Source organism: Melanerpes formicivorus, unplaced genomic scaffold (genome assembly GCF_026170545.1).
Source record: "Melanerpes formicivorus ecotype bairdi unplaced genomic scaffold, bMelFor1.0.p_v2 SCAF_139, whole genome shotgun sequence".
Taxonomy (NCBI): Eukaryota; Metazoa; Chordata; class Aves; order Piciformes; family Picidae; genus Melanerpes; species Melanerpes formicivorus.
In genome coordinates, this window is record NW_027142491.1 from 572,814 (window position 1) to 599,613 (window position 26,800).

The 26,800-nt window shown below is 58.7% G+C and overlaps 1 protein-coding gene across 7 annotated transcripts in view; it reads left to right on the forward strand.

Moving 5' to 3' along the window:
• The window catches only part of A1CF (APOBEC1 complementation factor), a 50,048-nt gene that overhangs the window by 3,668 nt on the left and 19,580 nt on the right, over positions 1-26,800 (forward strand). For 3 of the 7 annotated variants that reach the window (XM_068168485.1, XM_068168487.1, XM_068168489.1), the window contains exons 2-6: positions 5,849-5,992; positions 8,557-8,691; positions 9,382-9,512; positions 13,736-13,992; positions 20,409-20,573. In XM_068168485.1, the coding sequence (XP_068024586.1) occupies positions 5,894-5,992; positions 8,557-8,691; positions 9,382-9,512; positions 13,736-13,992; positions 20,409-20,573 (787 nt within the window). In that variant the 5' untranslated portion in view covers positions 5,849-5,893. The remainder of the gene's footprint in view (positions 1-5,848; positions 5,993-8,556; positions 8,692-9,381; positions 9,513-13,735; positions 13,993-20,408; positions 20,574-26,800) is intronic. The other 4 variants (XM_068168486.1, XM_068168488.1, XM_068168490.1 and 1 more) reach the window with 3 other exon arrangements.

The window sequence follows — 26,800 nt, forward strand, 5'->3', positions numbered from 1 at the left end:
GGCTCCTTCCAGCCCAGTGCACTCTGTGAATAGAAAGCTGCCTGAAGATGGTATCTGAATGATTTGGTGGAGGTGTGGAGGTCTGGCAGTGCCCATCCCTGCTTGCTGCCCAGGCAGAGGCACAGGCAGAGCCTGTGCTGCAGGACAGGTGCTGGGGGTTGTGTCCCAGGTTGCTTCATCCCCTGCAGAAGAGGCCACTGCCAGCAGCAGGCTGTGTTTATCTGCTGCTCAGCCTCTGCACATTCTCTGCTGAGGATCTGTGTGGGGGTGGACAGGCAGAGCTGTTCCCACCATGGTTGGCTCAGATGTGTTGGAGATGTCTGGTGGTGATGCACAGACACAGAACTGTTTGGGCTGAAAAAGGCTTCCAAGCTCCTCCAGTCCAGCACCAACCCAACCCAGCCATGGCCCCAGGTGCCACGGCCACAGCTTGCTGCAACACCTCCAGGCATGGGGACTCCACCACCTCCCTGGGCAGCCTCTGCCAGGCCCTGACCACTCTGGCACCAGAGAAATTGTTCCTCAGCTCCAACCTAAGCCTGCCCTGGCACAACTTCAGGCCAGTTCCTCTCCTTCTCTCACCTGAGCCTGGGGAGCAGAGCCCAACCTTTACCATGGCTGGGGGGTGTAGGTTATTCATTCTGTGACCACGAGGAACTTGGAAGGGCCATTAAAAAACTGGCCCAAAACTGAGGATGATTCAGGACAGTTTGCACCTCTGGGTGTCCTAATTTCCATCCAAACCCGGATCAAGTGCAGCCTCCTTCCCCACTTGTACCTGATTTCTGTATTGAGCATGATGAGCAGCAGGCATCCAAGGCTCAGAGCCTGGGGGAAGGAGGAGCTCTGGAGCAATGAGCTTTGAGTGGGGGTTGCTGACTTTATTAATTAGTTATTTATGTCAAGTTGTATTCAAACAAACAAAGAAAGAGCAAGAAGCCTCCATTTCTCTGCAGGCATTCCCACTTCCCAAGAGCAGCCATGCAAAGGGACTTTTCCCACTGTGAGGATGTAATGGATTAATGGCCCCAGGGAGCATAGGAGACAAAGCAGTGATGTGTCCTCAGCTCCCATGGCAGCAGCTTTCCTCCTGTACCCTTAATGATACCAAACCAGGCAACCCAGCACAGCAGCCCTGCTGCAAGGGTGCCTGCAATGAAGGGGAAGTGCTGAAATCCACCCAGCTCACAGAACCACAGAGTGCTCTGGGCTGGAAGGGAGCTCCAGAGCCCAGCCAGCCCAGCCCCCTGCACCCAGCAGGGACATCCTCCACTGGAGCAGGCTGCCCAGAGCCCTCTCCAGCCTCCCCTGCAATAGCTCCAGGCAGGGAGCCTCAACCACCTCCCTGGGCAGCCTGCTGCAGTGTTCCAGCAGCCTCCTGGGGCACAACTTGTTCCTCACATCCAATCTCAATCTGCTCTGCTCTGCTTTGAAGCCATTGCCCCTGGTGCTGTCCCTGCAGGCCTTTGGGAGCAGTCTCTCTGCAGCCTTCTTGTAGCCTCTTCAGGTCCTGGCAGGCTGCTCTGAGGTCTCCCTGGAGCCTTCTCTTCTGCAGGAGCTGAACACCCCCAGCTCCCTCAGCCTGTGCCTATAGCAGAGCTGCTCCAAACCCCTGAGCATTTTCGTGGCCCTCCTGCTCGTGGCTGCCCCATCAGCTGCTGGCATTAAGCATCCCACTGTGGCTTGCAGCCTGGAAGCACTGATGGATACAGACACTTGGGTAATGGAGGTAAGAAAGAATAGGTGTCCTCAGGCCAACAGAGGAAAGAGAGAAGAGGTGCTTTGAAAAGTGAGGGCTGGAAAGCTGTTTTGGTGTGCTTGGACTTCTTGTGCTGGGATCTGTTATGAAGGCTGAGCCCTGGGGCTGGGGAGCCTGGAGAGGAGGAGGAGGCTGAGCCCTGGGGCTGGGGAGCCTGGAGAGGAGGAGGAGGCTGAGCCCTGGGGCTGGGGAGCCTGGAGAGGAGGAGGCTGAGGGGGATCTGCTCAGTGCCTACAGAGCTCCCAGGGGTGGCTGTCAGGAGGCTGGGGCCAGGCTCTGCTCAGTGGTGCCCAGGGACAGCACAAGAGGTGCTGGGCATAAACTGGAAGATAGGAAGCTCCCTCTGAACATGAGGAGGAACTTCTTGACTTGGAGGGTGGCAGAGGCCTGGAGCAGGCTGCCCAGAGGGGTGGTGGAGTCTCCTTGTCTGGAGCCTTCCCAGCCCCGCCTGGATGTGCTCTGTGAGCCCTGCCCTGGGCGACCCTAGGGCAGGGGTCTTGGACTGGGTGATCTCTGGAGGTCCCTTCCAACTGTTCTGTGATGCTATGACTCCTCCCGGAGGACAGGAACCGAGGCAGAGGGACCGGCAGCGGTGGGGATGCGGTGTGAAACGCTGCAGTTTGCTCGGGGGGAGGGGAGGGGAAAAAGGCTGCTGCAGGGTCTGGGGAGCGCCTGGAGCGCTGAGCTGCGGTGGGAAGCCGCCGCCGAGGGGTGGCTGGCTGCGGGGAAGCAGCAGTCCCGGCGGGCAGAGCTGAGGCTGCTGCAGCTGCCGGCGCCTCGCTGCCTGCCCCGGCCCCAGCAGCACCCTGCGGGGCAAGGAGGCTGCAGCATGGACACACCTGGGAGAGAGGGAAACACTCTGGAACCAGAGGTGGTGAGTGTCAGGGACTCATGGAATTGTGTAGGGACAGGACAGGTAAAGCTCACCCAGCCCAAGCCCCTGCAGCCAGCAGAGACAGCCCCAAGCAGAGCCCCACACAACCTGCCCTGCACTGCTGCCAGCCATGGGGCAGCTCCCAGCTCTCTGGGCAGCCTGTGCCAGGCTCTCCCCAGCCTCACTCTCAACAATTTCTTCTTCCTCTCCACTCTCAATCTCTGCTCTCCCAGCTCAAAGCCATTGTCCCTGGGCCTGGCACTCCCAGCCCTTGTCCAAAGTCCCTCCCCAGCTCTCCTGGAGCCCTTCAGGTCCTGCAAGGCTGCTCTGAGGTCTCCTGGAGCCTTCTCTTCTCCAGGCTGCACAGCCCCAGCTCTCCCAGCCTGTCCCTCCCCAGTTGCCTTGCAGCACCCCCCAGCACAGCTATCACTTTTCATCCCCACATCTGTCCTGGCCTTCAGGTACATGAGGATGTGCTCAAATCCCCCTCACCTCCAGCCCCACCCCTGTCATGCTGTGATCCCCTCTTTACCTTCCAAGCAAGCCTAGGAGTTATCATCCCTTTGGCTGCCTCTAACTTTGTACTCCTGGCAGCAGCTTGAGGCAACAGAGATGATCCCAGGTGACAGCATTTAGCCATTTGATGCTATGAAGCTTTGGGGCCTATGAACCCATAGCACATGCCCTGGCAACAAGGAGGCCTCAAGGAGGCAAGGGGGTTTGATTTTGTTGGTGGTCAACATCGTCTTCATCATGATGAGTCCATAAGCTTAATGTTACACCTGCAAAGCCTCCTTCTGTGCCTGGCTCATACCAGTGGGTTTAACATCAGCTCAGAGCTCAGCATGCAGGAGGAACAGGGCAGCCTGGAGTTAGATCTACTGAGAGCACCTCAGAAAGAATCACAGAGCTGGCAGGGCTGGCAGGGACCACAAGGCTCAGCCAGTGCCAACCCCCTGCCATGGGCAGGGACACCTCACACCACAGCAGGTTGCTCACAGCCACCTCCAGCCTGGCTGCAAACACCTCCAGCCAGGAGGCTTCCACCATCTCCCTGGGCAACCTGGGCCAGGCTCTCACCACCCTCCTGGCCAACAACTTCTTCCTCACAGCCAAGCTCCAGCTCCCCACTTCTCCTTTTGCTCCATTCCCCCCCACTCCTATCCCTCCCTGACACCCCAGAGCAGAGGGGCAGGATCCTCTCCCTCTACCTCTGCCAATGGGCACTGGCAGCTGAGCTGCCCTTGGCCTTCTGGGCTGCCAGTGCCCATTGCTGGCTCCCTGTCCCAGGCCTGATTCCTGCCCCCCTCAGAGGTGTCCCAGACCCCGGTCCCTCCCTCACCCCCTCCAAAGTCCCTCCCCAGCTTGCTTGCAGCCCCCTGCAGATCCTGGAAGGCCACCAGAAGGTCTCCTGGGAGCCTTCTCCTCTCCAGCCTGCACAAGCCCAACTCTCTCAGGCTGTCTGCAGAGCAGAGCAGCTCCAGCCCTCTGCTCCTCCTCCTGGCCCTGCTCTGGACACCTTCCAGCCCCTCCAGAGCCTTCCTGTGCTGGGGGCTCCAGCACTGGCCCCAGAGCTGCAGCTGTGGGCTCAGCAGAGTGGAGCAGAAGAGGCCTCTTTGGCCATGGTGTAACACAGAGCCAGCTTTCTGCTTTATGGTGTTTTCAACCCCAAAATTAGAATAGAATAGACCAGATCAGGTTGGAAGAGACCAATTATTGAGCTTTAAAAAGAAAAAAAAACCCAAAGCACCTTTAATTAGGAATGACCTAAAACTCCAGATCTGAGCTGAAATAGCTGAACCCTGGGTTGTTCTAGCCCTCAACCTAGATATTCATCTGCAGCTCTCCCATGTTCTTGATGTTGAGGGAGCTGGGGGTGTTCAGCCTGGAGAGGAGAAGGTTCCAGGGGGACCTTAGAGCAGCCTGCCAGGACCTGCAGGGGCTGCAAGAAGAATCACAGCATGTCTGGGTTGGAAGCAACCTCCAAAGCTCATCCAGCCCAACCCCCTGCAGTCAACAGGGACATCCTCCAGGGATGAAGAAAGCTGCAGAGAGACTGTTCCCAAAGGCCTGCAGGGACAGGAGCAGGGGCAAGGGCTTCAAAGCAGAGCAGAGCAGATGGAGGTTGGATGTGAGGAACAAGTTGTGCCCCAGGAGGCTGCTGGAGCACTGCAGCAGGCTGCCCAGGGAGGTGGTTGAGGCTCCCTGCCTGGAGCTATTGCAGGGGAGGCTGGAGAGGGCTCTGGGCAGCCTGCTCCAGTGGAGGATGTCCCTGCTGAGTGCAGGGGGCTGGGCTGGCTGAGCTCTGGAGCTCCTTTCCAGCCCAGAGCATTCCATGTCTCCACAATCTCACCTCTGATTGCTTCCTAAGACACATGCACCGAGGCTGCAGTGTGCCCCTGCCCCTCCCTGCAGTGCTGTCCCAAACCTCTCTGTGGGTGTAAAATGCTGCTTCATTTCCATGCAGCACCATGGGGACCATCTTGCCTTTTCCATGCTCTGCACCACGGGGGTGGGCTTGGCTTTTAATCTCAGCATGGCTGATCTAGGAAGAGCAACCACAGGGTCACTCCAGGCTGCGTTCAGGAGTGTGGCCAGAAGGACAAGGGAGGTTCTCCTCCCCTTCTACTCTGCCCTGCTGAGATCACAGCTGGAGGACTGTGTCCAGTTCTGGGCTCCCCAGCTCAAGAGGAACAGAGATTTACTGGAGAAAGGGAGAGAGCCCAGGGCAGGCTGGGAAGCTGCTGAGGGGCCTGGAGCAGCTCTGGGAGCAGCAAAGGCTGAGAGCCCTGGGGCTGAGAGCCTGCAGAAGAGCAGCCCCAGAGGGCAGCTGAGCAATGCTCAGCAAGAGCTAAAGGAGCTGTGGGGGGCAAGAGGCTGGGGCCAGGCTCTGCTGAGTGGTGCCCAGGGCCAGGCCAAGGGGCAAGGGGCACAGAGTGGCAGGCAGGAGGTTGGAGCTGAGCAGGAGGAGAAAGTTGTTTGTTGTGAGGCTGCTGGAGGCCTGGAGCAGGCTGCCCAGAGAGGTTGTGGAGTCTCCCTGTCTGCAGACTTCCAAGCCCCACCTGGATGTGTCCTGTGTGCTCTGGCAGGGGGCTCGGGTGGGGGATCTCCAAGCATCCCCCGGTGCCCTGACCCTGTTCACTTTCTCAGCAGTGTGGCCTCTCTCCCTCCCAGCCCATATTAATTTCTGTAATTTATCTCGAATCTGATTGCAGTGAGCACCCCTAATTAACCTGATTTTTTGCTGCTAATCACTCTCAATGGAATCAAATCACAACTGCGGGGACGGCTTGACCGGCACGCAGAAGGAAGCTGCCCTCCGGGCCTTAATGCAGCGCACAGGATATAATTTGATCCAGGTAGGAACTCCTGCTCCCCCCCTCTGCTGCCTGGCCTCACCCTGCCTGGCAGCAGGGGCTTGGACAGTGAAGCCCTGCACAGGATGCCCTCCTTGCTCATCCTTCTTCTCTTTGGTTTCCTCTCCCCCCGTGTGCAGCTCTGCGCCGCCGGTGTGCAGCCAGGGCCTCTGCCTCCAGCGCTGGTTTGCCCCAAGCCGAATTAGGAGAAGGTTGGGGGAGAAAGAAATAAATAACAACAAACCAAAGCAGCCTGAGAGCTGCTGAGTGGTGGGAAGGGTTGGCGGCTGCTGTCTGAGAGCCCTGGTTGCAGTGGTAGCGTGGCAAAGGGAAAACAAAACCCCAGACAAAATCTCGGAGGGTTGTAGGTCCAGAGCTGGCCTTAGGAGGTCCAAGCTGCCACCACCAGCTCTGCCCTTTTGCACAGAGCCTTGCAGGCACCTACCCAGACACCAAAGGTTTGCTCCCTGATTAGTCCTCAAGGGCTCCAAGCACCAAGCTTCCCCTGGCTGGGGCAGGGGGAGGCTGAATTTGTCATGCCCCAGCCCCCTGCAGATGTCCTCCTCAGCTGGCATGCCCAAGCCAGGCTGATCTGCTGCCAGCTTGGTCACTCACAGGAGGCCAACCTTGCATCACCATGGAGGAATGAACTGAGACCAGAGAGCCTTAGGCAGGTGGCCTCCCTGACCTTTGCCTTGCCTTGCATAGCACTAGAGGGCACAACAGCCCAAAGCAAAACCTGAGGGCTCCTGGGAAAAGCCATTCTCCTGCAGCCCTCCATCCTGATGTGCCCCAGGAGCAGGCCACCAGCTGCATCTGTGGCCCTTGAGGAGGCTCTCTGCTCTTACTGACCCAGCAGACAAAGGACTTCTTTCTCTCTCCTGTTTGCTGTGGCTTTCTTCAGCCTGGTCTTCAGGTTCATGCTGTCACACCTGGCCAGAGCTCATTCCTGAACCACCACATCTCTGCTCCCAGCCCCAACACGAAGTCCAACATCTCCTCTTCCTCCTCACCAGCTCTTCTTCTTTCTCCCTACCTTTTCCATCCCAGTTGAGCTTTCTTTTCTCCCTGTCCACTTCCTTTTCCACCTCTCTCTGGGCTTTTCTTCCACCCAAACACCTGCTCCCTCAGTGCACACTCCACCTGGAGAAGCAGAAGGTGAAGTCTGCTGTCCTCCAGATGAGAGCTTGCCAAGATGAGTGTGTTGAGATGCTGCCTTCCTTCAAGCCCCTGCAGGCTGAGGGAGGGCTGTGCTGGGTGCTGTGCCTCCTCACACACCAGCTCCCATGGGCACTGGGTGTTGGTTGCCTCTCACTTGGCTTAAAGCAGACCAGGCAGGCTCCTCTCACCATTTTCAGGTCAGTGAAGGCTGCAGGTGAGCACAGCAGCACACAGCACAGCCACCACGTGGGGACTTCACCCAGCAAGTGGCTTGGGAGGTGGCAAAATCCCAACTCAGCAGCAAGCTCAGCTCAGCCCAAGTGGGGGGCAGGAAAGCGGCCCCAGCCAGCACGGTCTGCATCCACCGCTTCAGATGTCCCCACAGCTCCACCACTCTGCTGGCAACAGCTGCAAAGGAGCAACCAGCAGGGACAAATCCAGGCCTGGTGTAGGCTCAGGAAAGCTGAAGGAGCTCCTGGCCCCACTCTCATTTTCCTGGGGGGATCCCTGCTGGGTTCTGTGCTTGAGGCTTCCTCTTGAGTTAGCTGTGCAGGAGCTCACTGGCCTGGAGCAATCCCAGAGCGGGAAATGATGAGAGAGAGGATCAGGGAGACCCAAATATAAACATTTTTGGAGTCCTGGCTCCCATGGGAGCATCCCTGTGGGACCAGCAAGGGATTCTGAAGGAAGGAATAGAATAGCATGGGGGAAAAATGAGAGAAGGGGAAGGAGAAGAAGGGGAGGAAGAAGGAGAAGAAGGAGAAGGAGAAGGAGAAGGAGAAGGAGAAGGAGAAGGAGAAGGAGAAGGAGAAGGAGAAGGAGAAGGAGAAGGAGAAGGAGAAGGAGAAGGAGGAAGGAGAAGGAAGAGGAGGAAGGAGAAGGGGAAGAGGAGGAAGGAGAAGGGGAAGAGGAGGAAGGAGAAGGAGAAGAGGAGGAAGGAGAAGGAGAAGGAATAGGAGGAAGGAGAAGGAAGAGGAGGAAGGAGAAGGAGGAATAGAAGGGGGAGGAGGAGGAAGGAGAAGCCAACAAGACCTTTTTTATCCAAGGAGGTGTTTGTCTATCTCCCATTTGGTCATCTGCAGCAGCACCTGAGCTGCAGAGCATTGCTGCAGGTCCTCAGCAGCACTCAGCCAAGTACAAAGCAGTTCCTTCTGCAGCCCCCCAGCAGCAGTGTGCCAGCTGTGCCCCCACAGCCATCAGTGCAGGGTGGCAGAGGGGCAACCTGTGCCCAGGATGCTGTTTCTGATGATCCTGGGCCAGGGTTGCTCCTTGAAGGGGAGGCTGGGGTCTGCTTCCAAGGCACTGGAGATGGAGCATGCCCGAGGTGTCTGTCCCTAGGAGGGGGTTGCTTACAGCCAGGTCTAAGCTCTGCCCCTAACCCAGCCTCTCATTCCTCCCCATGGCAGGAAAATGGGCAGAGGAAGTACGGAGGCCCCCCGCCGGGCTGGGACGGCCCTCCCCCGGAGAGGGGCTGTGAGATCTTCATTGGGAAGCTGCCCAGAGACCTCTTTGAGGATGAACTTATACCTCTGTGTGAGAAAGTAAGGCTTTGTGCTGGGGGCCTCTGCTGCAGGGGGGTACTGCTGGGCAGACCTGGGCTTCAAGGCTCAACTGGAGATGATCAAGCCCAGAATGAGTCCAGTTCTGGAGCCCCCAGCACAGGAAGGCTCTGGAGGGGCTGGAAGGTGTCCAGAGCAGGGCCAGGAGGAGGAGCAGAGGGCTGGAGCTGCTCTGCTCTGCAGACAGCCTGAGAGAGTTGGGCTTGTGCAGGCTGGAGAGGAGAAGGCTCCCAGGAGCCCTTCTGGTGGCCTTCCAGGATCTGCAGGGGGCTGCAAGCAAGCTGGGGAGGGACTTTGGAGGGGCTGAGGGAGGGAGAAGAGTGGGGGGGGATGGAGCAAAAGGAGAAGTGGGGAGCTGGAGCTTGGCTGTGAGGAAGAAGTTGTTGGCCAGGAGGGTGGTGAGAGCCTGGCCCAGGCTGCCCAGGGAGGTGGTGGAAGCCTCCTGGCTGGAGGTGTTTGCAGCCAGGCTGGAGGTGGCTGTGAGCAACCTGCTGTGGTGTGAGGTGTCCCTGCCCATGGCAGGGGGCTGGGGCTGGCTGAGCCTTGGGGTCCCTCCCAGCCCTGCCAGCTCTGTGGGTCTGTGATTCTGTGACTCCTGCATAGTCAAGGAAGCACTCAGCCTTCTTTAAACACTTCTCACCTTGCTGCCAGCCTTCTCCTTCCCATTTACAGATTGGCAAAATATATGAGATGAGGATGATGATGGACTTCAATGGCAACAACAGAGGCTATGCCTTTGTGACCTTCTCCAACAAACAGGAGGCAAAGAATGCAATCAAGCAGCTGAACAACTATGAGATCAGGTAAGGGTGGCAGACACCTGCAGACCAGCTCAGGGTCATGAAGAACAGTGTGGGCAGCGGGGCAAGGGAGGTTCTCCTCCACTTCTACTCTCTCCTACTCAGGCCGCATCTGGAGTCCTAGTTCCAGCTCTGGGCTCCCCAGTTCCTGAGGCAGGGAAGTGCTGGAGAGAGCCCAGGGCAGGCTGGGAAGCTGCTGAGGGGCCTGGAGCAGCTCTGGGAGCAGCAAAGGCTGAGAGCCCTGGGGCTGAGAGCCTGCAGAAGAGCAGCCCCAGAGGGCAGCTGAGCAATGCTCAGCAAGAGCTAAAGGAGCTGTGGGGGGCAAGAGGCTGGGGCCAGGCTCTGCTGAGTGGTGCCCAGGGCCAGGCCAAGGGGCAAGGGGCACAGAGTGGCAGGCAGGAGGTTGGAGCTGAGCAGGAGGAGAAAGTTGTTTGTTGTGAGGCTGCTGGAGGCCTGGAGCAGGCTGCCCAGAGAGGTTGTGGAGTCTCCTGGTGTGGAGAGCTTCCAACCCCCCCGGGCACTGTGCTGCTGGGCTGGGGGATGCCCAGGGGTCCCTTCCAGCCCCTCCATGCTGATATCCTGGGATTCTTTCCCTTCCAGTGATACTTACTGATCTATTGGATTCTGTATTGCATATTTTCCCTTGCAGCCTACAGGAAGGCTGTTTAGCTCCCTGAAGCTTTAAGAGAAAGTCCTCTCTTGTTCCCTGTGCAGTCACTGCTCTATGCCCCACCATGTAGGATGCACCAAAGCCCAAAATTCTCCTTGCAGGAAATTTCTTCCTGATAAAACCTCCCAACCCCAAATTTAGCAGAGCACTGACAAAACCAAAAGACTTTGCTTTTTGTTTGGTGTGGGTTTTGCTGCTCTCTCACCACCTGTGCTGCAGAGCCAGAATCACACAGTCACAGGGCTGGCAGGGCTGGGAGGGAACCCAAGGCTCAGGCAGTGCCAACCCCCTGCCATGGGCAGGGACACCTCACACCACAGCAGGTTGCTCACAGCCACCTCCAGCCTGGCTGCAAACACCTCCAGGCAGGAGGCTTCCACCACCTCCCTGGGCAACCTGGGCCAGGCTCTCCACCCTCCTGGCCAACAACTTCTTCCTCACAGCCAATCTCCAGCTCCCCACTTCTCCTTTTGCTCCATCCCCCCTACTCCTCTCCCTCCCTCACCCCCTCCAAAGTCCCTCCCCAGCTTGCTTGCTTGCTTGCTTGCTTGCTGGGAGGAAGGGAGGAAGGAAGGGAGGAAGGAAGGGAGGAAGGAAGGAAGGGAGGAAGGAAGGAAGGAAGGAAGGAAGGAAGGAAGGAAGGAAGGAAGGAAGGAAGGAAGGAAGGAAGGAAGGAAGGAAGGAAGGAAGGAAGGAAGGAAGGAAGGAAGGAAGGAAGGAAGGAAGGAAGGAAGGAAGGAAGGAAGGAAGGGAGGGAGGGAGGGAGGGAGGGAGGGAGGGAGGGAGGGAGGGAGGGAGGAAGGAAGGAAGGAAGGAAGGAAGGAAGGAAGGAAGGAAGGAAGGAAGGAAGGAAGGAAGGAAGGAAGGAAGGAAGGAAGGAAGGAAGGAAGGAAGGAAGGAAGGAAGGAAGGAAGGAAGGAAGGAAGGAAGGAAGGAAGGAAGGTGCACAGTGCATGGCAGGTGACTGAGCTCTGCACACCTGGCATCAGGAATCCACAAGTGAGGTCTGTCTGTGACAAAAGATTTCATTCCCCTGATTTAATTTTCATTGCCCTGAACCTCAGTCAGAAGGGCCCAGAGGTGACTGGGAACCTCCAAATCCAGGCTGGGGCAGAGGGGCTGGAAAGTGCCCAGCAGGAAAGGCCCTGGGGGTGCTGGGTGGCAGCAGCTGGAGAGGAGGCAGCAGTGCCCAGGGGGGCAAGAAGGGCAGCAGCAGCCTGGCCTGGAGCAGCAATGGTGTGGGCAGCAGGAGCAGGGCAGGGATTGTGCCCTGGGCTGGGCACTGGGGAGGCCACAGCTTGAGTGCTGCCTTCAGCTCTGGGCCCTCCCTGGCAGCAGGAGCTGGAGGGCTGGAGCAGGGCCAGAGAAGGGCAAGAGAGCTGGGGAAGGGTGTGGAGAAGAGGGCTGGGGAGGAGCAGCTGAGGGAGCTGGGGGGGTTGAGTGTGGAGCAGAGGAGGCTGAGGGAGACCTCCTTGCTCTCTGCAGCTCCTGAGAGGAGGCTGCAGCCAGCTGGGGCTTGGGCTCTGCTCCCCAGGCTCAGGTGAGAGAAGGAGAGGAACTGGCCTGAAATTGTGCCAGGGGAGGTTTAAGCTGGAGATCAGAAGAAACTTCTTCCCTGAAGGGGCTCTCAGCCCCTGGCCCAGGCTGCCCAGGGAGGTGTTTGAATCCCCACCACTGGAGGTGTTTCAGAGTCACAGAGCTGCGGTGCTGAGGGCCAAGGCTTGGCCCCAGACTGGGCAGAGCCAGAGAATGGTTGGAGTGGATGCTCTGAGAGATCTTTTTGGAATGAAAGGATTCTGTGACTCTGTGAGTGGGGGTTGGGCTCTGCTGCCTAGGAACAAGTGGTAGTACAAGAGGAACTGGCCTGAAATTGTGCCAGGGAGGTTTAGGTTGGAGATGAGGAACAGTTTCTTTATGAAAAGAGTGGAGAAGCCCTGGACCAGGAGAGGCTGGGGGACTGAGCTGCTGGAGAGTAACACAGAGGACTGGGACATGGGGGACCTGCTGGCCACAAGGATGCCCAGCAAGGAGCTCTGGTGGCCAAGAAGGCCAAGGGCAGCCTGGGCTGCATGAGAAGGGCTGTGGGCAGCAGGTCAGAGAGGTTCTCCTGCCCCTCTGCTCTGCCCTGCTGAGGCCACAGCTGGAATCTTGTGTCCAGGTCTGGGCCCCTCAGGTCAGGAAGGGCCTCAGGGAAGTGCTGGAGAGAGTCCATGGCAGAGGCACAGAGCTGCTGCAGGCAGTGGAACATCTCCTGGGAGGCCAGGCTGAGGCAGCTGGGGCTGGGAGCTGGGAGCAGAGGAGCTGAGGGCTGCCCTCAGGGCTGGGGATCAAGATGTGCAGGGCTGGAGCCAGGCTCTGCTCAGGGCTGGCCAAGGGCAGCACAAGGGGCACTGGGGGCAAGCTGGAGCAGAGGAGGTGCCAGGGGGAAGAGGAGGGAAACCTTTGTCCCTGTGAGGCTGCTGGAGGCCTGGAGCAGGCTGCCCAGAGAGGCTGTGGAGTCTCCTGGTGTGGAGAGCTTCCAACCCCCCCTGGCTGTGTTCTGGGTGCCCTGCCCTGGCAGGGGGGTGGGCTGGGGGATCTCTGGAGGACCCTTCCAACCCTTAATGTTTTGTGATTCTGTGATGAGTGCTTGGATGCCCACATGTGCAGCAGGAACAGGAGGCCTTCTTTTGACCTCGTGTTTGAAGACAAGATGGGGAGGATCTTTAATTTGTCCTCTCTGTGGAAGCCATCCTGACTCAGTGAGCACTTGCAGCCCAGAGAGCCAAGCAGAGCCTGGGCTGCAGCAAGAGAAGTGTGGCCAGCAGGGCCAGGGAGGGGGATTCTGCCCCTCTGCTCCACTCTGCTGAGCCCACAGCTGCAGCTCTGGGGCCAGTGCTGGAGCCCCCAGCACAGGAAGGCTCTGGAGGGGCTGGAAGGTGTCCAGAGCAGGGCCAGGAGGAGGAGCAGAGGGCTGGAGCTGCTCTGCTCTGCAGACAGCCTGAGAGAGTTGGGCTTGTGCAGGCTGGAGAGGAGAAGGCTCCCAGGAGACCTTCTGGTGGCCTTCCAGGATCTGCAGGGGGCTGCAAGCAAGCTGGGGAGGGACTTTGGAGGGGGGTGAGGGAGGGAGAGGGGTCTGGGACAGCTCTGAGGGGGGCAGGAATCAGGCCTGGGCCAGGGAGCCAGCAATGGGCACTGGCAGCCCAGAAGGCCAAGGGCAGCTCAGCTGCCAGTGCCCATTGCCAGAGGTGGAGGGAGAGGATCCTGCCCCTCTGCTCTGGGGTGTGAGGGAGGGATAGGAGTGGGGGGGGATGGAGCTAAAGGAGAAGTGGGGAGCTGGAGATTGGCTGTGAGGAAGAAGTTGTTGGGCAGGGAGGGTGGTGAGAGCCTGGCCCAGGCTGCCCAGGGAGGTGGTGGAAGCCTCCTGCCTGGAGGTGTTTGCAGCCAGGCTGGAGGTGGCTGTGAGCAACCTGCTGTGGTGTGAGGTGTCCCTGCCCATGGCAGGGGGCTGGGGCTGGCTGAGCCTTGAGCTGCCTTGCAGGCCTGGCAGGGGTGGTGCTGTGTGTGCTGCCCTCAGGCCGTGCCCTCTCCCCAGGTCCGGACGCCTCCTGGGAGTCTGTGCCAGCGTGGACAACTGCCGCCTCTTCGTGGGAGGCATCCCCAAAACCAAGAAGAGGGAGGAAATCTTAGCAGAGATGAAGAAGGTGACAGATGGAGTTGTGGATGTCATTGTGTACCCCAGTGCAGCTGACAAAACCAAAAACAGAGGCTTTGCTTTCGTGGAGTATGAAAGCCACCGGGCAGCAGCCATGGCCAGGAGGAAGCTGCTCCCAGGTTGGTACTGATGGTGAGGGTGGGAGGGGTGGCTTCATCCCAGGGGTCACTTGTGTGTCAGTCTCCAGAGGACCCAGGAGCCCATGGAATGGTGCTGGGGTTTCTTCTCTTGGCTGCTAGAGACACTTAAAGCAAGGTCTTGACACCATGGGATCACCATGACTGTGAGGAGAGCAAATGGCCTGAAGCTGTGCCAGGGGAGGCTTAGGTTGGAGCTGAGGAACAATTTCTCTGGTGCCAGAGTGGTCAGGGCCTGGCAGAGGCTGCCCAGGGAGGTGGTGGAGTCCCCATGCCTGGAGGTGTTTGCAGCAAGCTGTGGCCATGGCACCTGGGGCCATGGCTGGGTGGCCATGGGGGGGGTTGGGCTGATGAGCTTGGAGGGCTTTGCCAACCCACCCAGTTCTCTGGTTCTCTGGTCCTGCAGCTGGCTGAAGGAGTCACCCTGGCTCTGGGGTGCAGTGCTGGCAACTCCCTGCAGATTCTTTAGGAGCTGGGGTTCATTAAGACTCCAGTAGATGGTTTCAGGTCTGCAGCTCAGCTGTAGGATGTGCCTTAGGCTGTGGTTCCCTTGGGTTCTGTGGCAAACAGAGCCTCAGTTATGAAGAGCCTCTGGGAGAGAATCACCCAGGAGAAGATCCAAGGACATGGTCAGCCTGGAGAAGGTCCTGAGGCAGGGCCTGAAATGAGCATTTCCCAGGTGGGAAGGAAGGAATCTCCAGATGAGGAATTGCATCCGGATTCAAACAATGTAAAGAGTAAGTTTGTGCAGCCCATGGCTGGGGGACATCCAAGGAACATTCCCTGAGGGCAAGGGTAGGGTCCTGCATCTGGAGAAGAACAGCCCCAGGGATCAGTGCAGGCTGGGGGCTGAGCTGTAGGAGGGCAGCTTGTGGAGTGCTGGGGGACAACAGAGTGCCCATGAGCCAGCAAGGTGCCCTCACAGCCAGGAAGGCCAAGGGCAGCCTGGGCTGCAGCGAGAGGAGTGTGGCCAGCAGGTCAAGGCAGGTTCTGCTGCCCTCTGCTCTGCCCTGGGGAGGCCTCACCTGGGGAACTGGGTCCAGTTCTGGGCTCCCCAGCTCGAGAAGGACAAAGAACTACTGGAGAGAATCCAGCACAGGGCCCCAGAGCTGCTGAGGGCACTGCAACAGCTCTCAGCTGAGGAGAGGCTGAGCCCTGGGGCTGGGGAGCCTGGAGAGGAGGAAGAGGCTGAGCCCTGGGGCTGGGGAGGCTGGAGAGGAGGAGGAGGCTGAGCCCTGGGGCTGGGGAGCCTGGAGAGGAGGAGGAGGCTGAGCCCTGGGGCTGGGGAGGCTGGAGAGGAGGAGGAGGCTGAGCCCTGGGGCTGGGGAGCCTGGAGAGGAGGAGGAGGCTGAGCCCTGGGGCTGGGGAGCCTGGAGAGGAGGAGGAGGCTGAGCCCTGGGGCTGGGGAGCCTGGAGAGGAGGAGGCTGAGGGGGATCTGCTCAGTGCCTACAGAGCTCTCAGGGGTGGCTGTCAGGAGGCTGGGGCCAGGCTCTGCTCAGTGGTGCCCAGGGACAGCACAAGAGGTGCTGGAAGATAGGAAGCTCCCTCTGAACATGAGGAGGAACTTCTTGACTAGGAGGGTGGCAGAGGCCTGGAGCAGGCTGCCCAGAGGGGTGGTGGAGTCTCCTTCTCTGGAGCCTTCCCAGCCCCCCCTGGATGTGCTCTGTGAGCCCTGCCCTGGGTGCTCCTGCTCTGGCAGGGGGTTGGGCTGGGTGATCTCTGGGGGTCTTTTCCAACCCCTTCCCCTCTGGGAGCTGTGAGCATCATGAAGCAGAGAGATGCTTGGCAGGTGTTAGATGAAGGATTCAGTCACCTTGAGCTGTACTTGCAGGCATTTCACCAAGTCTCTCCTGCCTCCTGCCCCGCAGCAGTTCCTACAGCGCTCTGTGGAACTCAAGTGCTGCTGAAAGCATTCAAAGGACCTTCTGCTTGAGACTCTGAGCCCCACCAGGGCTCTCTCACTCTCTCTACAGCAGCTTATGAACCATCCTGAGGAACTGAAACCCTTTCTGCTTATTGTAATAAAAATGAGCCTGGTTTGAGTGCTGAACACAGCTGGGGGAGATCTCACCCTGGTGTATCAGCTGTTGGGATCACAGGGATGGGCAGCAGGACAGGGGTAAGGCAGAGGCAGCTCTCATGGTGATGCTGTCCTCACCTGTTGTCTTCTCCAGACAGCAGGGATGCCTCTCCCAGCTTCACAGACTCACAGAAGGGCTTGGCTTGGAAGGGGCCTTAAACATCATCTAGGGACAGACACCAGGCTGCTCCAGGCCTCATCCAGCCTGGCCCTGAGCACCTCCAGGCTGGAGGCAGCCACAGCCTCCCTGGGCAGCCTGTGCCAGAGTCTCCCCAGCCTCACTGCCAGCAATTCCTTCCTCTTCTCCACTCTCAGTCTCTCCTCTCCCAGCTCAAAGCCATTGTCCCTGGGCCTGGCACTCCCAGCCCTTCTCCAGAGTCCCTCCCCAGCTCTCCTGGAGCCCTTCAGCTCCTGCAAGGCTGCTCTGAGGTCTGCCTGCAGCCTTCTCTTCTCCAGGCTGCACAGCCCCAACCCTCCCAGCCTGGCCCCACAGGGGAGGTTCTGCAGCCTCTGCTCATCTCTGTGGCCTCCTCTGGAGCCTCTCCAGCAGCTCCAGGTCCTTCTTGTGCTGGGGGCCCCAGAGCTGGAGGCAGTGCTGCAGGTGGGCTCTGAGCAGAGCAGAGCAGAGGGGCAGAATCCCCTCCCTGTGCTGCTGCTCTCCCTGCTCTGGCTGCAGCTCAGCACTCAGCTGGCTCTGGGCTGCCAGGGACCAGTGCTGGCTCCTGGGGACCTTGTCACTACCTGACACCCCCAAGGCCTTCTTCTAAGCAGTTCCTCCCCAGCATTCCTGTAGATCCCTTTCAGATACTCAAATGCTTCTGCAAGGCCTCCCTGGAGCCTTCTCCTCTCCAGGCTGCACAGCCCCAGCTCTCCCAGCCTGGCCCCACAGCAGAGGTGCTCCAGCCTCTGAGCATCTTGGTGGCCTCCTCTGGAGCACCTGCAGCAGCTCTGTGCTTCAGCACAACTTTTCCATGGTTTCTGTGTGGAGGAGGAGCAGCAGAGCCAACAGCAGCCTTAGGGGAGCAGAGCACTTGCAATGCTGAGCCCAGCCAGCCTGGCAGATGGAAGGAGCACATAGCCCTGGACATGCTGCTTCCCAGTTTGGGGACATCTCAGGAAACAGCTTGGGGAGTTTCAAAGGCCTGAGCAGAAGCCAGAGCCTTCTGATGTTGCAAACACATGGGAGGAAAAGGTTTCCAGCCAGAGCTGAATGTGTCTGCAGCTGATGCTTCAGATCAATGTGAGACTGGATGTCATTACCTAGATGCTTCCTTTTGCTCTCAGCCTCGCTGCCCTTTGAGGGAGCTTTGTGGAATGGACAGAAAGACTCAAAAGAGAAGATGGATCTTATGAAAGCCTTTCCCCTGGTGGAGCAGGAGGCTGCAGAAAGCCTGGGCTGGTGCAAGAGGAGAGTGCAGCCACCAAGCTTAGCTCCTTGAAGCAAGTCACCCAGGCCATAATCAGCCCACCCTAGGGAGACCACATCTGCAGCCCAGGGGCCACCTCTGGGCTCCCCAGACCCAGAGACAGAGAACTGCTGGAGAGAGCCCAGGGCAGGCTGGGAAGCTGCTGAGGGGCCTGGAGCAGCTCTGGGAGCAGCAAAGGCTGAGAGCCCTGGGGCTGAGAGCCTGCAGAAGAGCAGCCCCAGAGGGCAGCTGAGCAATGCTCAGCAAGAGCTAAAGGAGCTGTGGGGGGCAAGAGGCTGGGGCCAGGCTCTGCTGAGTGGTGCCCAGGGCCAGGTCAAGGGGCAAGGGGCACAGAGTGGCAGGCAGGAGGTTGGAGCTGAGCAGGAGGAGAAAGTTGTTTGTTGTGAGGCTGCTGGAGGCCTGGAGCAGGCTGCCCAGAGAGGTTGTGGAGTCTCCTGGTGTGGAGAGCTTCCAACCCCCCCTGGATGTGTTCCTGTGTGACCTGTCCTGGGTGACCCTGCTCTGGCAGGGGGGTTGGACTGGCTGATCTCCAGAGACCCCTTCCAACCTTTCCATTCTGTGACTGTGTGATTCAGTGTTCCTCTGAAGGGAAAGACATCAACTGCATGCTAGGAAGACTCATGAATGAGCTGGGATTTACAGGTTGGTGGTGGGCAGCACTTCCCCATCTAGCTCTGTTTGTTAGTCTCCAGAAATAGAGAGATGGCTGCTGATGGCAGCCTGATGAGATGAAGTGCCACAGAGCCATTCCTGGGCTGCCATGTTCCTGGCAAACAGAGGAAATAATCTCAGAATCATAGAATCAAATAATCACAGACTCACAGAGCTGGCAGGGCTGGCAGGGACCCCAAGGCTCAGCCAGCCCCAATCCCCTGCCATGGGCAGGGACACCTCACACCACAGCAGGTTGCTCACAGCCACCTCCAGCCTGGCTGCAAACACCTCCAGCCAGGAGGCTTCCACCACCTCCCTGGGCAGCCTGGGCCAGGCTCTCACCACCCTCCTGGCCAACAACTTCTTCCTCACAGCCAAGCTCCAGCTCCCCACTTCTCCTTTTGCTCCATCCCCCCCACTCCTATCCCTCCCTCACACCCCAGAGCAGAGGGGCAGGATCCTCTCCCTCCACCTCTGGCAATGGGCACTGGCAGCTGAGCTGCCCTTGGCCTTCTGGGCTGCCAGTGCCCATTGCTGGCTCCCTGTCCCAGGCCTGATTCCTGCCCCCCCTCAGAGCTGTCCCAGACCCCTCTCCCTCCCTCACCCCCTCCAAAGTCCCTCCCCAGCTTGCTTGCAGCCCCCTGCAGATCCTGGAAGGCCACCAGAAGGGCTCCTGGGAGCCTTCTCCTCTCCAGCCTGCACAATCCCAACTCTCTCAGGCTGTCTGCAGAGCAGAGCAGCTCCAGCCCAGAGGAGGAAGGAATTGCTGGCAGTGAGGCTGGGGAGACTCTGGCACAGGCTGCCCAGGGAGGCTGTGGCTGCCTCCAGCCTGGAAGTGCTCAGGGCCAGGCTGGATGAGGCCTGGAGCAGCCTGGTGTCTGTCCCTAGATGATGTTTAAGGCCCCTTCCAAGCCAAGCCCTTCTGTGAGTCTGTGAAGCTGGGAGAGGCATCCCTGCTGTCTGGAGAAGACAACAGGTGAGGACAGCATCACCATGAGAGCTGCCTCTGCCTTACCCCTGTCCTGCTGCCCATCCCTGTGATCCCAACAGCTTTGAGACAAGCCTGTGGCAGGCAGCTTTCATTCCATGGTAAACAACACTAATGAACCAATCAATTACTCAGCAGATGAGGTGACTCACTGCATATGGTTTGGGCCTAGGTGTGAGAATGTGGCCACAGCATCACCTTCAGCTGGCTCTTCAATTGCTCCTTTTATCCTCTGCCACTCAGTAGCTCGACCCAGTGTGTGCAGAGCCCATGGGCTCCTCCTCCACCATCTGCTTTAGCTTAGAATCCCAGAGTGGTCTGAGCTGGGAGGGAGCTCCAGAGCCCATCCAGCCCAGCCCCCTGCACTCAGCAGGGACATCCTCCACTGGAGCAGGCTGCCCAGAGCCCTCTCCAGCCTCACCTGCAATATCCCCAGGGATGTCTCCTGACTTTGTGTGTCCCTCCTTTGTACTCATTTCTGCTGCAACTTCATCCATCAGGGACCTCATGACTTCATATACTTGCACAGAGAGACATCCTTCTTTGGGTTGGGAGCAGCCCTGAGGAAAGAGCCTTGGGGGTGCTGGGTGCTGAGCAGCTCCCCAGGAGCCAGCAGTGCCTCCTGCAGCCTCAGGCAGCTGTGTGCTGGCTGCAGCCAGAGCAGGGTGGGCAGAGGGCAGCAGAGGGGATTCTGCCCCTGGGCTCTGCTCTGCTCAGACCTCACCTCCAGCCCTGCCTCCAGCTCTGCTCTCCCCAGCAGGAGAAGGACACAGAGCTGCTGGAGAGGGTCCAGAGGAGGCCACAACGATGCTCCAAGGGCTGGAGCAGCTCTGCTGTGAGCACAGGCTGAGGGAGCTGGGGCTGTGCAGCCTGGAGAGGAGAAGGCTCCAGGGGGACCTCAGAGCTGCTGCCAGCACCTGAAGGGATCCTGCAGGAAGGCTGCAGAGAGACTTTTGCTAAGGGTGTCTGGAGCTAGGCCCAGGGGGAAATACTTGGAAGCTGAGGCAGAGCAGGGCTAAAGTGGAGCTGAGGAAGAAGTTCTTCAGTAGGAGGGTGCTGAGAGCCTGGCACAGGCTGCCCAGGGAGGCTGTGGCTGCCTCCTGCCTGGTGTTGTGGAAACATGTGGCCATGGCACTCTGAGACCTTGTTGAATGGCCATGGTGGGGTTGGACTGGATGATCTTGAAGGGCTTTTCCAACCCAAGCAAACTATGCCTGTCTGCCACTGCCCATGCCAATTCCTTCACAGGTAGGATCCAGTTGTGGGGACACCCTATTGCTGTGGACTGGGCAGAACCTGAAGTGGAGGTGGACGAAGACACCATGTCATCAGTAAAAATTCTCTATGTGAGGAACCTCATGCTCTCAACCACTGAGGAGACCATAGAAAAGGAGTTCAACAGCATCAAACCAGGTAGGAACCCACTGGAATGGTGCCAGTGCCAGTGGGAACCTCTCTCCATTCAACAAATGCCTAAGGAAGAGATGAGAATAACTGGGGTTTGGTTTTCCACTGTTAAATGGTCATGTGCAAGGCCACAGAAGTCATCAGTAGGCTGATGGCTGGAGGGCTGTCAGGTGGTGACAAAGTCCCCAGGAGCCAGCAGTGGTCCCTGGCAGCCCAGAGGCAGCTGAGTGCTGAGCTGCAGCCAGAGCAGGGAGAGCAGCAGCACAGGGAGGGGATTCTGCCCCTCTGCTCTGCTCTGCTCAGAGCCCACCTGCAGCACTGCCTCCAGCTCTGGGGCCCCCAGCACAAGAAGGACCTGGAGCTGCTGGAGAGGCTCCAGAGGAGGCCACAGAGATGAGCAGAGGCTGCAGAACCTCCCCTGTGGGGCCAGGCTGGGAGAGCTGGGGCTGTGCAGCCTGGAGAAGAGAAGGCTGCAGGCAGACCTCAGAGCAGCCTTGCAGGAGCTGAAGGGCTCCAGGAGAGCTGGGGAGGGACTCTGGAGAAGGGCTGGGAGTGCCAGGCCCAGGGACAATGGCTTTGAGCTGGGAGAGGAGAGATTGAGAGTGGAGAGGAGGAAGGAATTGTTGAGAGTGAGGCTGGGGAGAGCCTGGCACAGGCTGCCCAGGGAGGCTGTGGCTGCCTCCTGCCTGGAGGGGTTGCAGGCCAGGCTGGATGAGGCCTGGAGCAGCCTGGGCTGGTGGGAGGGGTCCCTGCCCAGGGCAGGGGGTTGGAACTGGATGAGCTTTGAGGTCCCTTCCAACCTAATGCATTTTGTGTTTCTGTGATGTCCATGTGCTGATGGCCCCAGCATGCAGATCCTATCATCCCATGGTGGGCTGCTCCACTCCAGCAAACAACAGAGCTAACCCCTTTAGGGTGGTTTGATCAAGGATGATCAGGTTGAGTGCCTGTGGGTGAAGATTAGAGGGAAGGCCAGCAGGGCAGACATCCTGGTTGGAGTCTGTTATAGACCACCCAACCAGGAGGAAGAAGTTGATGAATGATTCTGTGGGCAGCTAGAGGCTGTCTCAATCACCAGACCTTGTTCTCATGGGCGACTTCAACCTGCCTGACATCTGCTGGGATCTCCACACAGCAGAGAGAAGGCAGTCTGGGAGGTTCTGAGAGTGCATGGAGGACAGCTTCTTATCCCTGGTGCTGTGTGAGCCTGCCAGGGGTAAGGCTCTGCCTGACCTCCTTTTTACAAGCAGAGAAGGGCTGGTGGGGATGTGGTGGTTGGAGGCTGTCTGGGGTGCAGTGACCAGGAGATAACTGAGTGTTTCAATATGCAGCCAAGCTAAGAGGGGCAGCAAGAAGACCTCCTCTCTGGGCTTCTGGAGGGCAGACTTCAGGTTACTCAAGGAACTAACTCAGAAGGTTCCTTGGGGAGCAGCCCTTAAAAACAAAGGGGTCCAGGAGGGCTGCAGCTGCTTCCAGGAAGAACTCCTGAAGGCTCAGGGACAGGCTGTGTCCATGTGCCGGAGATGAGCCCAGGGCAGACAGCCTGGAGGGGCAATGAGGCTTCTGGGTGAATGAAGGGGGGAAAAGAGGAGGTATCATCTTTGGAAGGAAGGAGAGGTGGGGTGTGTGAGGATGTTGCTAGAGCATTCTGTGCTTCTATGAGGATGGCAGTGTCACAACAGTGATTTTCTGGTGGGAATGGTTTTGCTCTCTGCTATAAAGAGAGAAGCAGCTGTGTGAGGGAGCAGCAACCTTCTCCTGTGGCAGAGGATGATGGCAGAGAGTCAGTTAATGTGAGTGCTTTTTGAGCTCAGCTCCCCACAGCTGAATTTTATCATATTTGTACCCCCCCAAAATTAATAGAATGACCTCAAGCCAAGGCCTCCCCCCTCCTGCTGTAAGCTTGTGAATGACCAGAGCTCAGCACTGAGTGCCGGACTGTCCTGGTGTCTGCTGCATGCACTGAGGGGGGAGGCTCTCCAAACAGCAAGGGGCTGTGCTGGGAATCAAAACCCTGCTTGGCTTTCAAAGGAGAGTGTTTTGCTCCTGAGTGGCTCCAGCTTGAGAGGAAATCCCACCCCAAGCCAACAAAGCAGAGCCCAGCCCTTTCTGCTGCTCTCCAGGCCACACAGTCCATTAGGCATCAGCAGCTCCCCACTTGGCAGCGGGCATCTGCCTTTCATCTCCCGCCTCCCCGCTTCCTGCCATTAATTTTTCAGCAGGCACTGCAGAGCCTCATTTTGCCTGCACTGACTTCTTTTCTTTCCTGCTTCACACAGTTCTCCTGTTTGCTGTCAGCTAGGGCTGCAGTGCAAAGCCCTCTGTGACTTTCTCTATCAGCTTTTCCTGACCTTGCAATGCTTCTGGCTCAGACTTTCGGTGTTTATTTATATCTCTATCATGGAATCACAGAATGGGCTGGGGTGGAAAGGTCATCCACTCAGCAGGGACGTCCTCCACTGGAGCAGGTTGCTAGGAGCCCTGTCCAAGCCTCACCTTGAAGATCTCCAGGCATGGGGCAGAACTTGTTCCTCACATCCTATCTCAGTCTGCTCTGCTCTCATTTCAAGCCACTGACCCCTCATCCTGTCACTGCAGGCCCTTGGGGAACAGTCTCTCTGCAGCCTTCCTTGAGGCTCCCTTCTCTCCCTCTCCCTCCCTCACCCTCCCTCGCCCTCCCTCTCTCTCCCTCGTCTGCCCTCCCTCTCCCCTCTCTCCCTCGCCTCTCCCTCTCCTGCCTCCCCTCTCCTCCCTCCCCTCTCCTCCCTCCCTCTCTCCCTCCCTCTCTCCCTCCCGCTCTCCCTCCCTCTCTCTCCTCCCTCCCTCTCTCCCTCCCTCCTCCCTCCCACCTCTCCCTCCCTCCCTCTCCTCCCTCCCATCCTCCCTCCCTCCTCCTCTCCCTCCCTCCCTCTCTCCCTCCCCTCTCTCTCCCTCCCTCTCCCTCCCTCTCTCCCTCCCTCTCTCCCTCCTCCCTCTCTCCCTCCCTCTCTCCCTCCCTCTCTCCTCCCTCTCTCCTCCCTCTCTCCCTCCTCTCTCCCTCCCTCTCTCCCTCCCTCTCTCCCTCCCTCTCTCCCTCCCTCTCTCCCTCCCTCTCTCCCTCCCTCTCTCCCTCCCTCTCTCCCTCTCTCCCTCCCTCTCTCCCTCTCTCCCTCTCTCCCTCTCTCCCTCTCTCCCTCTCTCCCTCTCTCCCTCTCTCCCTCTCTCCCTCTCTCCCTCTCCCTCCCTCCCTCCCTCTCCCTCCTCTCCCTCCCTCTCCCTCCCTCTCCCTCCCTCTCCCTCCCTCTCCCTCCCTCTCCCTCCCTCTCCCTCCCTCTCCCGCCCTCTCCCTCCCTCTCCCTCCCTCTCCCTCCCTCTCCCTCCCTCTCCCCTCCCCTCTCCCTCCCTCTCCCTCCCTCTCCCTCCCTCTCCCTCCCTCTCCCTCCCTCTCTCCCTCCCTCCCTCCCTCTCCCTCCCTCTCTCCCTCTCTCTCCCTCCCCCTCCCTCTCTTTCTCTCTCTCAAGCCAGGGCTTGAGAGCCCTTTCAGTGGAGCTGCAGAGAGCAAGGAGGTCTCCCTCAGCCTCCTCTTCTCCAGCCTCAACACCCCCAGCTCCCTCAGCCCTCCTCTGGCCCAGGGGCTCCAGGCCCTTCTCCAGCCTGGCTGCCCTGCTCTGGACAGGCTCCAGCCCTCGGTGTCCTTCCTGCAGGGAGGGCCCAGAGCAGAGCACAGCACTCCAGGTGTGGCCTCCCCAGTGCTGAGCACAGAGGGATGGTCACCTCCTGGCCCTGCTGCCCACCCTGGTCCTGATCCAAGCCAGGATGCCATTGGCTTTCTTGGCCCCCTGGGCACTGCTGGCTCCTGGTCAGTGAGTGCCAACCAACACCCCCCAGGGCCCTCTCCCAGCTGCAGCTTTCCAGCCACACCTCCCCAGGTCTGCAGCTCCCCATGGGGTGGTTGTGACCCAGTGCAGGACCTGGCCCTTGGCCTTGCTGAACTCCATCCAATGAGCCTTGGCCCTGGGTCTCACCTGCCCAGACCCTGCTGCAAAGCCTCCCTTCCCTCTAGCAGATGGACAGAGCCACCCAGCTTGGTGCCATCTGCAGACTCACTGAGGCTGCCTCAGTGCCCTCACTCAGATCAGTGATAAAGACATGGAAGAGGACAGGCACAGTAAGGACGACAGGCACTGCTTGCCTAAAGTGTCCCTTTTGTCCAGGACATTAAGAAGCTGTTTTGACAATATCATGTCATCCAATTACAAATCACAGAACCCTAGAATGGGTTGGGTTGGAAGGGACCTCCAAGACCATCCTGCCATGGGCAGGGACCCCTCCCACCAGCCCAGCTTGCTCCAGGCCTCATCCAGCCTGGCCTGCAACCCCTCCAGGCAGGAGGCAGCCACAGCCTCCCTGGGGCAGCCTGTGCCAGGCTCTCCCCACCCTCACTCTCAACAATTCCTTCCTCCTCTCCACTCTCAATCTCCCTTCTAATGATCTAAAGGAGCTATGATCCAGAGGTCTCCATGCCAGAGCAGTTACCACACCACTACAGACTCCTCCAGGAGTGCTGCTCAGGCCCCTCAGTTTGCAGGAGAGCACAAGTGGCCCCCTTCAATCCCTGCCAAACTCAGTGCCAAGCACATCCCCACCTGTCTTACTGAAAAGCTCTCCCCTTGCTCCCGAGGCATTTGGGCATAAATCCCTGTCCCTGGCAAAGTTTCCAGCAGGAAGGTCATGCTCTCCAAGGGTGCTGAAGGGGACAATATTCCCTGTGTGCTGCCACAGGGATGGAGACAAGCTGGGGGCTGCTATCACATTGCTCTGCCCCAGCAGAGGCAGAAGCAGGGAAGGGTAGGAAGCTCAGTCAAGGAGCCCCCAGGGAGGCAGCAGTGAGATTTTTCAAAGCACAGAGAGGGCTTTAAAACCTGGGTTTGTAAAGAAGACATCAGCATAGAGCTGCCACGACTGCAGGCTCACAAATTCCCCCCCTCCCACCCCTGAAGGACACCAAGTGCTGCTGACTCCTCCAGTGTCATTTTGAAGCCGTTCAGGCTGCTCAAGGTTAGAGGCTGGGAGAGGCTTCATTTAGCCTGCTGGAGCTGCTGCTGACTCCCCCTGATCTCCCAGGAAAGTTCTTTTCTCCTGCAGTTATTGAAGTGAGAGCTTTTAGCAGCAATATGATATTTCCCCCTGCAGCTGCTGGGCTTTAAAGGGTAAGAAAGCCACCAGCAGAATCGTTCCACATCTCTTCAGCTGCACTTCCAAAGGATGTGCTGGGGGAAGGGGTTGCAGTTTTTGGTGGCTGGGTTTGGTTGAGGATGTGCTTCCCAAGCCACAGGAGTGGGGAGGATGGATAATTAGAGAAGGAAAAAACAAAGCAGATGTCTAAAGCTTGTGAGCACAGGGAGCAGAACCAATGTGCTTAATTCAGAGACAAACTTATTAGTTCTGAGGATCCCAGTGCCAAGGAGCTCCCTGCAGCAGAGCAGCTGACAAGGAGAAGGGAAGGTTGTAGAGGGTGGACACAGAAGAGAAGAATCACAGAATGACAGAGGTTGGAAGGGACCTCCAGAGAGCATTGAGCCCAACCCCCTGCCAGAGCAGGGTCAGCCAGGGCAGCTCACACAGGAACACATCCAACTGGGTCATGAAAGGCTCCAGAGGGGAGAAAAGCCACTTACAGCTGGGATTAGCTGGAGTCATCACAGAGGTGTAAGAAAGGTTCAGCCTGAATGGAGCAGGTCTCCAGCCCAAGCCCAGCAGGACCAACCACTGAAGCTCAGCAGGTTGATAGAGCTGTGCCCAGGGGGCCAAGAAGGCCAAGGGCATCCTGGCCTGCAGCAGGAAGAGTGTGGCCAGCAGGAGCAGGGAAGTCCTTGTGCCCTGTGCTCAGCACTGCTGAGGCCACACCTGGAGTCCTGTGTCCAGCTCTGGGCTCCTCAGGCCAGGAAAGAGGTTGAGCTGCTGGAAGGTGTCCAGAGAAGGGCAAGAAAGCTGGGGAGGGGTCTGGGGCACAGCCCTGTGAGGAGAGGCTGAGGGAGCTGGGGTTGCTTAGCCTGGAGAAGAGGAGGTTCAGGGGAGACCTTCTTGCTCTCTGCAACTCCCTGCAGGGAGGTTGGAGCCAGGTGGGGGTTGGGCTCTGCTCCCAGGCACCCAGCAGCAGAACAAGAGGACACAGTCTCAAGCTGTGCCAGGGGAGGTTTAGGCTGGAGGTGAGGAGAAAGTTCTTCCCAGCAAGAGAGATTGGCCCTTGGGAT